This window comes from Giraffa tippelskirchi, chromosome 2 (assembly GCF_054371585.1).
Source record: "Giraffa tippelskirchi isolate mGirTip1 chromosome 2, T2T-mGirTip1v1.2.pri, whole genome shotgun sequence".
Classification (NCBI taxonomy): Eukaryota; Metazoa; Chordata; class Mammalia; order Artiodactyla; family Giraffidae; genus Giraffa; species Giraffa tippelskirchi.
Genome location: NC_137276.1, coordinates 99,381,119 through 99,395,091, shown reverse-complemented (window position 1 = coordinate 99,395,091; position 13,973 = coordinate 99,381,119). Strand labels below are relative to the sequence as shown.

Here is a 13,973-nt window from a genome sequence, read left to right as displayed (position 1 = left end):
CTGGAGTCACACTCATGAACAAGACAGGCTGTGGGGCATGTGTGTGCATGAGTCCATAACCCTCTCCCCCCAACCCCCCAACTCCATAGGCCACTGTGGGTCCCCATACCTGATAAGGGCCCTTATACAGACATTTGTTGTTAGTTAACTCAGAATGTCCCCGTGTCCAGCCCAGCGGGCCTGGCTGCTGGAGGCTGCTGCCCTCTGGCTGCAGAGCCCATGCCCCACCTTGGGATGGGGAGGCATGTGTGAAGAGGGCAGTATTGGGGTCTCTGGGTTTGGGATGTGGCTGTAAAGCTGTGGCTGATATCCCTACACGCCAGCTTCACCAGCTTTGCACCAGCACCAGGGCATGGAGAATAACATGGGACCCAGGGGAGGCCTGGCGTGTTCATGTTCCCTGGGCCTCAGAGTGTACGTGGAGTCAGGGGAGCCGCTTGGCTATTCGGGCTACATCGTCAGCCTTCCCTTTAGGCCCGGGTGAGACCACACAGGGTCCAGTGTGTCTAAGCGGGCAGCCTGCAGGAAAGGCATTTGGTACACTCATGCTGAGACTGTGGCCCCATCCCAGATGCCCCGTGCACGGTGTACATGGTTGAAGGAGGCTGCGACAGGGTCCTTTGGTGGTTGGACAAGGAGGGCTGAGGAGAAATTAGAGGGTAGCTGGAGGGCCGAGGCTTTTCAATCAAGACTGCCAGGGCAGGCTGGGGTTGGGGGACCAAAGCTCATCCTTCAGAGTGGGCCTTAGGACCTAGCTGAGACCTTAGGCCCTTAAGACACTCCACTGCCCACCCCAGGACCAAGCACAGGGCATGACAGTGCTCGCTGTCAGATGACCAACTCTGATTTGTCAAGCACTTGTGCAATGAGTGTCTAGTGACACTTCCTTGGCTCCAAATGATTGCCTAGGTTGATGCCCTAACCTCAGTACCTTTTGATATGACCTTATTTGAAAGGGTCATTGTGGATATAATTCGTTACCATGAGGTCATACTAAAGTAGGTTGGACCCCTAACCCAATATGACTGATATCTTACAAGATGGCCATGTGAAGAAAGAGGCACTTGGGTTCACCCGTGACCCTGAAGGCAGAGATCAGTTCAGTTCAGTCGCCCAGTTGTGTCCGACTCTGTGACCCCATGAACCGCAGCATGCTACGCCTCCCTGTCTATCACCAACTCCCAGAGTTTACTCAAACTCATGTCCGCTGAGTCGGTGATGCCATCCAACCATCTCATTCTCTGTCATCCCCTTCTCCTGCCTTCAAGCTTTCCCAGCATCAGGGTCTTTTCAAATGAGTCAGCTCTTCCCATCAGGTGGCCAAAGTATTGGAGTTTCGGCTTCAACATCAGTCTTTCCAATGAACACCCAGGACTGATCTCCTTTAGGATGGACTGGTTGGATCTCCTTGCAGTCCAAGGGACTCTCAAGAGTCTTCTCCAACATCACAGTTCAAAAGCATCAATTCTTTGGTGCTCAGCTTTCTTTATAGTCCAACTCTCACATCCATACATGACTATTGGAAAAACCACAGGACTTTTGTTGGTAAAGTAATGTCTCTGCTTTTTATTGGAATGATGCAACTTCAAGGCAAAGAACACCAAAGATTGCCAGGAAGACCCCAGAAACTAGAAGAGGCCAGGAAGGATTCTCCCCTGCAGGTTTCAGGGGGAGCATGGCCCTGCTGACACCCTGATTTTGGACTTTTAGCCCCCGGGGCTGTGAGACATTGCATTTCTGTTGTTTGAAGCTACCTAGATTGTGTGCTTTTGTTATAGCAGCTGGAGGAAACTAATACATCTCCTAAATCAGTTTTTATATTTTATTAGTAAAAAGCATTTGCAAGGTACTGGTGTATGGACTGCTAAGTCACCATAAGACCAAGCTAGACCTGGGGATTCAGGAGGCAGAAGGGTCCGTTCAAGCTCCAGAGATTCCTTTTGGTTTCTTTCCATGTTTCTTACAGACCACTCTAGGGACTGAGGGCCAGAAGTGACCTGCTGAGGCCAGAGAGGAGAGGGACCCTCCCAAGCCAGGTACCAAGTCTGGGCTGGGCTGGGCAGAGAAGGCAGCCCTTCTGAGGCTTGTCCCTAGCCCTCTCCAGCTCCCCAGCTGAACAGCCCATGTCAGGTCCCCATGGTCTGCTTCCCTGCTGGTCCCTGGTCTGCTTCCCAGGGAGCCTCACTTGGTAGAGCTCTGGGAGGGAGGGAAATCAGAGTTGTGCCTCTGGCTTGTTTACCGGTTCTGCCACTTGGAAACCAGGACCAGACCCAGAGCCCCTCCCACATCGTAGAGGCGCACTTCTATGCTCTGACCCATCTAAGCTGTGGCTTCTTTCTATTTATGATAATTAATTGCACCTTGAGAAATGAATGAAACAGAAGGAGAAGGGTGTGGTGGGGAGGACTGCACTAATCTGTGTTCTTTAAAAGAGCAAATTTCACAGTTTGTATTTATGGTTTAAGTGCCTGTTCCGACTCATCCAGTCAGTCAGTCAGTCAGCAGATGGGCTGGACTGGCTCATTCCATTTACTCAGGCTTGCTTCTCTTCCTCACCAGCCCCTCTTACGTACCAGTCAATGGAGACTTACGTAATAACAGTTCCTCTTCACCTTACATTTTACACTTGGCAGAGACAGTCAGTTCAGTCGCTCAGTCGTGTCTGACTCTTTGCGACCCCATATACCGCAGCATGCCAGGCCTCCCTGTCCATCACCAACTCCCGGAGTTTACCCAAACTCATGTCCATTGAGTCGGTGATGCCATCTAATAGTAAATAAATATTATTCCAATGAGTGTTGTTAAGAATATACAGAGCATCTTTCTGGGCCTGGTCTCACTGGCTCAGAGATGCAGGAGAGATACCTCTTTCTGGAAAATCAGATTTTGATGTTCAGATGTTGATTTGCTTGTTAGTCTTGGAGCTGGGACTTGAACCCAGGTCTCCAGAACTGATGGAGCATTTCTGCTACACAAGGCATCTGATTAAAGTCTATGGGATGTAAGTCACAGCTATGCCTTCTCAAAGTACTTACAGCACACTTGGGCAAGAAGGATTCAGAACAGAATTCAGATAGAGAAGAGGAAAAAGCCATTCCTGGCAGGAGCCCTGCCTTAGCACAATTCGGGGTGGGGGGGATAATGGGTCTCCTTTGGGAAATTGAAGGTCAATTTGGAAAAGCCGGGCTTGGAGCAGAAGCTTCATGGAGGCCAGAAGTTTGTGGCATATCTTGGATTAGTGAAGAGACTTTGGAATCATAAAGTAGGGGAGTGAGATGGGATGAAATAGGGGTTTTTAGAAGGTAGGTTAAGTTTCTGTTTCTGAATGTGTGTCTTCTAAAACAGCATAGGAATAAGGAGAATGTGAGTGATAGTAAGCTGGTGTCCCTGACCTATGAGCTCTTGCACTTGGCTTTCTGCTCTTTGTACTCATGCCGCTATTTTACTCCACTGAAGCGCTGTTTCCTGAGTTGCATCTGTGGGGCAGACACAGTTCTGTGTCCTGCTCTGTGTTTAGTTGCTGACATCCTGATGCTGTGACACTGTAACACTCAGGAGTGTGAATGTGAGTGTGCCGTTCTGCGTTTCCTTCCCCTCTGGATAGGCTGGTTCTAGTGTTCTCATGTTCTAATTAATGCTGTAATGAATATCTTCATGATATAGAGCCTTCTGTTTTCCTTTGGCCAGTGTCTTGGGGGTGACATCAGTGGGTGATCAGAGGAACCGAGATTCTATTAGCTTTTGCTGAGTGTAGCCCTATTGCCTTTGAACTAGTTACATGGACAGCAGGAGCTAAACTGGGGAGCTGTGTGGAGAATGCTACAGATGGAGCCTCTGTTGAGACACCAACTGGGAGGTGGTTGCTGTGGTCCCACTGTGCAGGGCTAATGCCCTAGACTCATAGCTGCTGATACTGGAAAGGAACACACAGTGAAGAAGATGCAGGAGTCACTGTGGCATGGTGAGTGATCTGATGATGGATGGGGGAGAACAAGGAATCAAAGCTAAATGCGCCTGAGGTTTCCACAAAGGCTCCAGGAAATGGCAGTGGGAAAGTGTGGAGCGGGGTACATGTGAAGAACCTTTGCCTGGGTGGACACGTGGGACGAGATGTGAAAGGCTTGCTTGGAACACTTTTTCACCAGCTGTGTTGGGCCCAGGGCCCAGTTATGCCAGAACACGAGCCCCTGAGGCTAGCTGGTGCCTTTCTCAGTTCACACTCAGCCAGAGCCATTGCCACACCCAGAGCCGGAACAGCTCTCACTCCTCTGTCCTGGGGGGCAATCTGAAGCCTGTTCAGAAGGTTGGTGATGAGATTGCTGGGAGGCTGGACTGAATTGGCAATAGGAAGTCTGGGCAAGTGTGAAGTTGGAGCTGAGGAGCTATTGGTTTCGGGACCCTGTGTCAGGGGCTGAGGTTTGCAGGAGTGGCAGACACCTGAGGAATCTTGTGGGCATCATCAGGAGTTCTTTGCCCAGTAAATGGGATGTATTAGGACAGGACACATCCCCAGGGAACACCTGGAGAAAGATCCCCATGAGGCCCCTGCAGTGAGCCTGGGCTGCATCTTTGGCAGGCCACGGTGATGGACGGAGCAAGGCCATGAGTGGAGGCACCGAGGAGCCTGGGATGGTGGCTGGAGGAGTGAGCTCCAGGAAAGCTCAGGTTCTTGTGATGAGTTCAGGTCTGGAGGGCAACATAGGGGTCCCATGGAGAGCCTGAGACCTCACCATGGTCAGAGCTGCCCAGTGCACTGTGAGCACTGGCACTCTCTGGATTTGGGAGTGGGGGAGACTGCTCACTACATGTCTCGTTGCTGCTAATGTGGACTCAATCCTGGGACAGTTGTGTGTGTGTGTGTGCGAAGGGGCTAGTCACTGTGCCTCCATCAGCCGGGGCTGGGGAAGGAAGGAGGAAGTGCCAGCTGCACACCAGGCTCCACACACCTGTCATTTTATTCAGTGTTCACAACTGTCCCTGGGATTCCCCCTTCCTGCCACTCAGCGAGGCCGTAATTGCAGATTTAGCTGCGTGGTTATTTGATTAATTTCTGTCTTCTCACTTGTCTGCAAAGTCCTCGAGGGCCGGGGTGTCTGTTTTCCTCTGCTCTGTCTCTGGTTCCTGCACAGCGCCCACCTGCCTGTGGGAGTGACTCAGACAACCTTTGCTGAATGGGTACCATCACCCCCTGATGCCACGCATCTCAGCCTTCTTCCAGTGATCCCACTCGTGAAGGCTGAGGGAGAGGCTGGGGCTACAGTGGGCTGACCTCCAACTCCTGGCCTTTACCTGAGAGGACCTGGACTTGTGGAGTGACTCTGGGCTGTGGCTGCTGGGTTTCGGGAGCTCCGTGAGCCACAGAAGGCTGCACCGGGCAGTGACGGCACGGCCGTGCTGGTTCTTCCCTGCTTGGAAGGTCCTTGGATTTGCCTTATCAAATACACATGAGGCTCCGCTCAGTGGAGGCCCGGAAGCCCCCATTCCATCTGTGTATGTTGTTGTATATTGTTACCACCATGGAAGGACGTTGTAAATATTTTCAGCTGAATGTCTGATTAATGTCTCTCCAGAAAGAGTGGCAGAACTGTAAGGAGAGGGTTTATTTAGCTCTCTTTCACCATGATGGGCATCTAATTCATCCCAAATGTCAATACATCCCAAGGTGCCAATCCAGACAGAAAGGGGAACTGTCTGCAGAGCCAGGTGGCAGCTGCCTTTTCCTCTGTGCAGGGGGCTCAGACCTGCCCCCACCACCCTGACCCTCAGGTGGTGGCCCCCCGTGGTTGGAGGGGGGACCCTGAGGGTTTCCCTACCAGAACCACTGAAGGGAAATTGTTCCCTGGGAAAATGGGGTCTCTCTATCAGGCTGCTTATGTGCCCCAGGCTTCTCGGGTTCTTGCCAGTCTGGCCGGCTCCTGCCAGAGACCCCCTTCTGTCTCCCCTTGCAGCCTCCCCTCCCCTCTGGCTCAGTCTTCCTCACCCCCCTCTTAGGTTTGGGAAGGTTCCCAATTCATCTGCATTGACCTGTCTCTGCTTCTCCTGATCACTCTGTCATCTCTCCCAGGTGGCAGGTGGGTGTCTCCATTCCTCACCCCTACCACAGCCCACCCCTGCCCAGGAGGCCAGTGTTGCCTCTGCCCAGAGACAGTGGCATGTGTCTTTGGGGACGGACCCACTTACTCCCCACACATCCACTCCCTTAAGTTTCTCGGTTTTCTTCTCATGGTCTCAGCTGGAACAGAATGCTGAGTGAGACTTTGCTTCTTGTCTCTCCACTGGACCAAGAGTCCCTCCAGGGGACCCACTGCTCTGATTCGCTGCCATATTCTCTGCTTGTGTCACTCCTGGGTCTTTAAAGGAAGGAGGTAGATGAGGTATCCATAGATATCTATGATCATTAGTTCTTATAGAAATCTTAGAGGTATTTTACAGATACCCTCTTTAGATCCTTTTCATAGCTAAGAAACTGGAACTTGGAGTGGTTAAGTTATAATAATAAAAGCATTCGTTTTGCAGTGCTTTGTGTCATGCAGTCCACTCTTGGCCCTGAGCTCTAACGAGCCCTCCTCCGTTCTGCAGATGAGGAGGGAGGGGAGAGAGATGGTCACTATGTGATGGAAGTGGGGCCTGGACCCCATCTGCCTACACCAGTGCCCTCTCTGCCCTCCATGTGCCCTCCCCAGCTTTTCTCCCTTGGGCAGTAAGCACGCACGCCCAGAGAGCAGAGGCTGGTGGTGGGTATGGGTCCCAGAGTCATGTCCCCTGTAGGCATGCGATCTGACAGCAACACATGCACCTCCAGCTGGTTTGGTCCCCATGCCACTGTTTGAGAGCAGAAGTGATGGTAAATATTTAATTGTGCTTCCACCATAACTTTCTGCCAGAACTCTCAATATGCTTTATAAATGCAAATGAGTACTCTCTTCTTCTCCAGGGAGATGTAAACCTCCTCAAATCACTTTAATTCAGCCCCCACCAGAGTGTAATGCCATAATCAGGAGCGCTCTGTGCCAGAAAAGAAACTGCCCTTAATCATATCGAGTGGATGGTTTATGGTTTTGTGGCCTTCCATCTCCGCAGCAGGCAGGATGCAGAGAAATGGATTCTTCTCGTTGCAACTTCTGTCCAAGAAGATGGATGGAAAACATTATTTAGAAACAGATTCAGTTATAGCCCTTGAGCAGGGAACTATGAATATAATGAACTCTTAGATTGTATTCACGGGGTTAACAGAACAAACCAGTCCTTGGAAGATTTAGGAGTGAAGGCTGTTTCTTACTTTGGGTTCTGGACTCTAGTTCCCTCCCTGCCCATGTCCTCTGCTCTTCACTGTGCTTCAGCATGGTCCTGAAGTTGGAGAGTGCCTCCATATACATTTTTATTGCAATATGTGCAGTTCTGGGGGGCTTTTGTGGCTTCTTAGCTTTATGAGCAAGATTCTCCATTCCAGGGCCACTGCAGAGTCCGCAGCCACCCATGTCTGCCCAGTAGGCAGCAGGCTGAGATTTGAGGCTATCAGCATCAGGATGGGAGGTTGTGTTACCCTGAAGGAGGCACTACGCTATTCTGTACCCTGGTCCCCAACTCTGCCAAGTGGGTTCAGTGACTCCTGCTTCAGGCCCACCTGGCAAAGGCATTTTAATCATGGAGATGAATTTCTCCAGGGCCTCATGGAGTGCCTTTGGAGACATGTATTATGTAAATCTGGTGTGTCATTATGATCATTATTAGTGCTGTGAAGTGGAGACGCGGGGGAGAAGGAGGGCTGCTCCGTGCAGGAACCAGCCTCCCCAGCTGTCGGAAGAATCGGAGGAGAAAACAAACTCAAGAAGTCTGTTCCTGTGCTTGCGTTCCTTCGTTTATGCAAGGGGCGCCACTCTTGATCCAACTCCAAGTGAGCTTGGATGGGCTAATAAACCCAACTCACTGTATTTGCTTTATTTCCCTGTTTGCAGTGAGAGCCCCCACTCCACTGGGAGGAAGAAGGGCTGTCAAGGGGGCTATGTAATGTCAGGTTGTGAGTAGGTGCCTCACTGACCCCTGTCCATACTGGTACCCATTGAGATCACCTGGACCCCATCTGAGCCATGGGTATAGTCCATGCAAGTCACCATGGGTTGCTTCTGGGGCCCCTTCATTAGACCTGTTCTGGCCCAAAGACTCTGTCTGCTCCATCTATGCCATGTCTGCCGGGTGGGGTCACTCCAGGCTGGAATGCTGGGTGTCTAAGGCCCTGTCACCTGGACAGACTCCCACCATCCCTTCTCTGGGATTGAGCACTGAGAGACGACGGCATAGGACACCCCTTGGCTCACTACAGCTCCTCGGTTATCACTTTATTTTCACTGCCTCAGTCCTGCCCACAGGGTAGGTTTCTTCCTAATCCTTTGGTTTATGCCAGGAGTTCCTCTGTTTCCTAAGGGGCCCAAATTTCTGCATTCATACTTCCCATCTCCTGCCTGGAATAGAGAACAGAGAATGACTGTTCACAGGGGGTGGAGGGATGTTCAGGAGAAAAGGAAACAGAGTAGGGAGAAACCAAAACAACACATCCAGTCTATGTCCTGTGCCCATGTTTGCTGAGCCACCTGTGCAGCTCGGGTGTGCTGTGCCTGATGCTTTGATACGTGCCTTGGAAAGTTCAAGTGCATAAGACACCTCCACTAGCCTAAAGAGCACCATCGTGTGATTTTGAAAGATGCCCTTCTGGAACTCTGGACTCCCATGCCAAAAAAAACAAGACTCTCACAATTGTGTATATGACTCAAGGCTTCCAACTTAGGCAAAACTTAACTCAAAATAGATCATAGACCTAGGTAGGAGAAAAACCTTTGTAGTCTTGGGTTAGGCAAAGATTTCCTAGGTATGACATCAAACCATAAAAGAAAAAAGTTGATAAATCAGACTTCTCCAAAATTTAAAACTTCTACTCTTTGAAAGATGCTATTAAAGGAATGAAAAGATAAGTCATAAAGTGGGATAAAATATTTGCAGACTGTCTGGTCTGATAAAGGACATGTATCCAGAATAAAGAACCTACCAAACTCAACAATAAGGAAACAACCCAATTTAAAAATGGAAAAATATCAGACACTTCACTAAAAGGTATACAGATGACAAGAAATCATGTGAAAAGATGCTTAACATCACTCTTCATTAAGGAAATGAAAATTCAAACCACAATGAGATACCACTGCACATCTGTTAAAATTGCCAAAATTAAAAATGACTGACCTTGCCAAGTGTTGGCAATGATGTGGATAAAATGGAACTCTCATATGCTCTCATATGATAGCCCCAAAATGGAAATGACAGGTGAATCAGTAGACAAAATGCAGTCTCTCTATACAATGAAATACTACTCAGCAATGTAAAGGAGTGAACTATTGATACACACAGACGTGGTGAATCTTAAAGCAATTATGTTGAGCTAAGCCAGATTAAGAAAATATATGATTTCATTTATATAAAATTCTGGATAATGCCAGTTAACCTACAGTGACAAAAATCAGATTAGTTATTGCCTGGGGACAGTGACAGGATGGGACAGGGGCTAGAGGGAAGGAGGGATTACAAAGGGACAGGAAGCTTCTGGGAATGATAGCTATGTTTCTTACCTTGATTGTGGTGATGGTTTCATGGGTATAAGTATATGTCAAAACTTATCAAATTGTATACTTTAATTATGTGCAGTTTATTGCATGTCATTTCTACCTCAGTAAAGCTACTATTTAAAAAAAGAAAAGGATTTCTCTGGTGGTCTGATGGTTGAGACTCTGCTTCCAGTGCAGAAGGCATGGGTTCAGTCCCTGGTTGGGGAACAAAGATCCCACATGCCATGTAGTACAGCCAAAACACACAAACCATACACAACAAACCCCCAGCAAAAAAAAAAAAAAAAAAAAAAGGTCTTTTGGACTTGCTGATCAAAGCTCTAGTCAGGTTTTGGGGAGAAGTTTCCATCGAGAGGTAGGGCTGACAGCAGTCAATAATAGATTGAAAAGGAAAGAAAGAAAAAAGAAAAAGTTGCCCCATTTTCAGGACATTTCACTGCTATCTGCCCAAAAACAGTTTTAGTAAATATCAGCTCTGTAATTGCTACATGGTCCCTGGTGATCTTGGTGCATGTGCTGTAGCCACCCTGGTGCCCCTGGGGGCTCATAGCCAAGTCAGGGTGTCCGTCTTTCCCTTACTGGCCAGAGGGATTGGTGACCAGGAAGCAGGCCCCTGAAGTCTGAGATGTGTGTTTGGGGTGAGGCCTTTGCCAAAGCCGCATGAGCTTCCAGCAGAGTCTTGGGAAGGGGGTGGCCATGTATCTGGGCCCGGAGGCAAAGGGACCTGTGGGAGGACTGAGTATTGGGGCCAGAGAAGTTGAAGGGAGATCAGCTGAGAGTGTCAACATGGATGCCTAAGGGGAAGCAGAGGAGAGGAGTGGGGAGAAAGGAGTAGGAAGTCGGAGATCAGAAGGAAGTGGCTGAGAAAGACTTGAGGAGGGAATTAGGTTTGGCTACTGGGTCACCATGGCCTGTGGAGAACACATAGGTTGAGTGATGTGGGAAAATGCCATGTCTCGGGGTTAAAGTGATGAGTAGGCAGATGACGTCACACACCACCCCCCAGGTGGCTTGGGGTCATTCGGTAGAGCCTTAGCACCAGGACACCTGAGGTCTGTACCTAACTCTGCCACGAGCTGTGTCCTCCTAGCAGACCTCTTCCCCTCAGCCGTAGGCTTGGCAGAGGAGCCCAGGGTTCCTAGTACTGACATTTACAGTCCTAAGTAACTTCACTGTCCAGTAATTCTTCTGACTCAACATTTTTTTTCTTTTTTTGACCTTCAGAAACTTTAATGGACACCAGGACGGCTACTGCAGAGCTGGGCTGGACCGCCAATCCCGCATCAGGGGTGAGTGTCAGACTGTCCGTCCTCCTGTCCTGATGAGTAGTCATGGGAGCAGTGCCTGACTTGCCCCTCTGGGATGTGGATTACAGGTGTGAATGGCTTTGTCCATGGCCCATCCACAGAGAGGCAGCAGCAGGTGGCCAAGGCCTGTGTGGGACTGGGGCCAGTGGCTGCCAGTAGTTGGGTGTTCAAGTCAGTGGTGATGGGGAGGACAGACATCCAGATGCCCGTGGGGCTGAAGAGGGGCCAGGGCATGAGGAGGAGCTCGAGTTCAGAAGGACTGAGGCTCTCTTTCACCTGGTGCTGCCTTAGAACAATGTTCTGGATTCATTCATTCAGTGTTCATGCACCTGGTCAGAATCTGTAGCTGCAAAGTAGAATAACCTTGAGGAGCTCATGGCTTCCTCTGGGATCCACCGCCTGCATGAATGAGTTGAAATGTATCCCTCCTGTGTGGCAATGGGGAGACTGACAGCCAGGTGTGGGCACAGAACTGGGAGTGAGACACTTCAGAGGGAGACAAGAAGCCTTTACAGAAAAAGTGCATGCAAGCTGGGCTTTGGAGAGTGAGTAGGAGTTTGACAGGCAGTAAATAGGGAATCTGGAAAGATATTCCAAGTAGGAGGAATAGCTGATTAAAAGGGATGGGGTCATGAAATGATGTAAGAACAAGAGTCTGTGTGTCTGGACCATGGGAGGGTGTGGATAGTGCTGAGGTGGGGCTGGGCTGTGGATTGGCTGGTGCACAGCGTGGGGAACTGGGACTGCCCTGCTGAGCTAGCCATTTGGCTTTATCCTATAGGTAAAGGATGGATCTTGTCACACTTGCTGAGAAGATTGTAGGGAACAGTTGAGAGAAGGCTCTTTCAGCTGTCTTGGATGGGTCAGAAGCATCAGATTAAAAGGGGATACTCAGGACAGTTAGAGAAAAGCTAAGCAGGAGGCCTTGGCAGCGTTTGGCAGTAGCTGAAGACATTGGGGAGGGGAGAGGCAGAGGGAGGAGGTAGGATGGAATTCGCATCTCAGGCTTGAGTGGCTGGCTGTCTGTGGGGTTTAATCACAAAGGGAGAGGACAGGAGGAGTGCATGGACTCTTCATCCTGGCAAGGGGGTGAGGCAGGGGCAGGGTTAGCTGGATCTCCTCTTCAACCCCACACCTCCTCTCTCCTTCCTGCCTTTGGTCACCTGCTTGGAGCCTCAGGCCGCTCTGCACCCCAGGGTGTGAGTCACAGCCAGTCCTAAGACTCCCACTTCTGTCTTAGGGATATTGGAATTCAGGTCCCAAGGCAGACTATGGCCTCACCTGTGCTTTCTCCCTGGGTTCTCACTTCTGGGTGCAGGCATCGAGCCTTGGGGTAGGAGGGCAAGGTCTGGGGTGAGCTGTGTTTCCCAAAGTGGGGCCAGGAGCAGGAGCCAATCTTGCCCACATTGACAAATCCAAATCCTGCTGGGAACACTGCAGGCCACCAGGGAATGCCTCCCACTCCCACTGGGGACCTCGTGAAAGTAGCAACTCATCAAACTTCCCGGACATTAAGGACTTGCCCCTCTTTTACAAGTTACATTGTTAGTGGAAGGTTTGCATGTTTTCTCCTGTGACTTAAGTCATTGATGTGACTTATGGTTCATTTTCCCCTTGATTTTTGTACACACCACCTGTCTTCTTTAAACTTCTGAACTCCTTCCCAATGCAGGTGGTCCTTTTGGGAAATATTCAAAGTCAGGAGATACCTGGAAGGGGATGAGAAGGAGTGAGAGGCAGGAAAAAACCAAGAGGTGGTCTTCTTACAGAAGCCCAGGGAGCAGGGGTCAAGGAGGAAGGGGGCAAAGGTGGCAGGTACTGCTGGGCTTTGGATGGGGTACTGGGCTTGGTTACAAGGATCCTGTTGGTGCCACATGCTGATGGTTTCAGAAGGGACCAGGGTCAGAAGCCAGAAAGCAGGGTGTTAAAGGGTCGATGGGAGGTGAGGCGATGGAGCAGCCCATGAGAAGAGGGAATACAGAGCACAGGAGGCGGAGGGAACCAGGGACTGTGGAGGCAGGCGCCTCTCAGGGGACGGGATTCCTTTGCTGTTGAAACGGCAGGACAGAGAGATGGGAGGACTCAGGATTGGTGACAGAAGCCGTAAAATAGAAGTCTTTTAACTTCCCGTCCTCTCTGAGGTTGGAAGGGCGGTTGGGAGAGTGGAGGTGGGGAGCCTTAAGTAGCAGGTCTTAGGAGGGAGGAAAAGGTGTGAGGTAACTGCCACTGCTGGTGAGTTGGGAGAGTCTGGACTCTTTGGAAGGAATCCGGCTGAAATAAGGACCTAGATGAGGTCCAGGCTGTGTGTGTGTGACTGTCCCAATCAGGTGTACCTGGAGGCTGTGTGGCAGTGGAGTCATTCTTACTTATGTGTATGCGAGAATGGTGGGCCTGGAGGGTCAGGAGCTGAGGACGTTGGCAGGAGGGGGTCGGCATTTTGTAGCATGACATCGCCCCGAAAAGAAGAAGAGTGAAGCCAGGACCATTGTGACAAAGTACAGAGGCCTAGCTGGGGGTCTCAAGGAGACTGGAGGAGGACTGGAGGCCCTGGCCTTGAATCAGGGCTTAACTTTACGACACAATGAGTGCTTCTGGGTGATGAAGGGGTCTGGGGAGTGGGGCCAGGGTCTGGCATTTGAGAAGCCAGGAGGCTGGCTGGATGGTCCACATTTTCCTGAGATCCAGTAGGGAAGGAGATGAGCCCCGCCCCAGCAACCCAGAAAGAGAGCAAATTGTCTCTCAGGTGGCCCCTGCAGTCAGGATACCACGCGTGCTGAAGATGTTGATGGGTGGGTGGGCATTGTTCTGTTAGTCTGTGGGTCTCCAGGAAACTGGTTGGCTTGGTCTGGAAGGGGTACCATGATTCTACCAGGGGACCCAGCTGGCATTGCAATGAACCCTATCCACGGTGCATGGCCTGTGAAGTAGGCTCCCCAGAGAGAGGCCAGGAGACTTCCTTTTATGGTTTCCCTGGGTATCTTCACCCTTGGTCTCTAGGACTGCCAGATGCGGGAAGGATTTGGACTGCCCACCCACACATAGCCTGCAAATT

The 13,973-nt window shown here is 50.4% G+C and overlaps 1 protein-coding gene across 1 annotated transcript in view; it reads left to right on the top strand.

The window, feature by feature from the left end:
- Window positions 1-13,973, top strand: part of EPHB1 (EPH receptor B1) — a 456,002-nt gene that overhangs the window by 125,823 nt on the left and 316,206 nt on the right. The window contains exon 2 of the mRNA XM_081574131.1: window positions 10,839-10,903. Within this exon, the coding sequence (XP_081430257.1) occupies window positions 10,839-10,903 (65 nt within the window). The remainder of the gene's footprint in view (window positions 1-10,838; window positions 10,904-13,973) is intronic.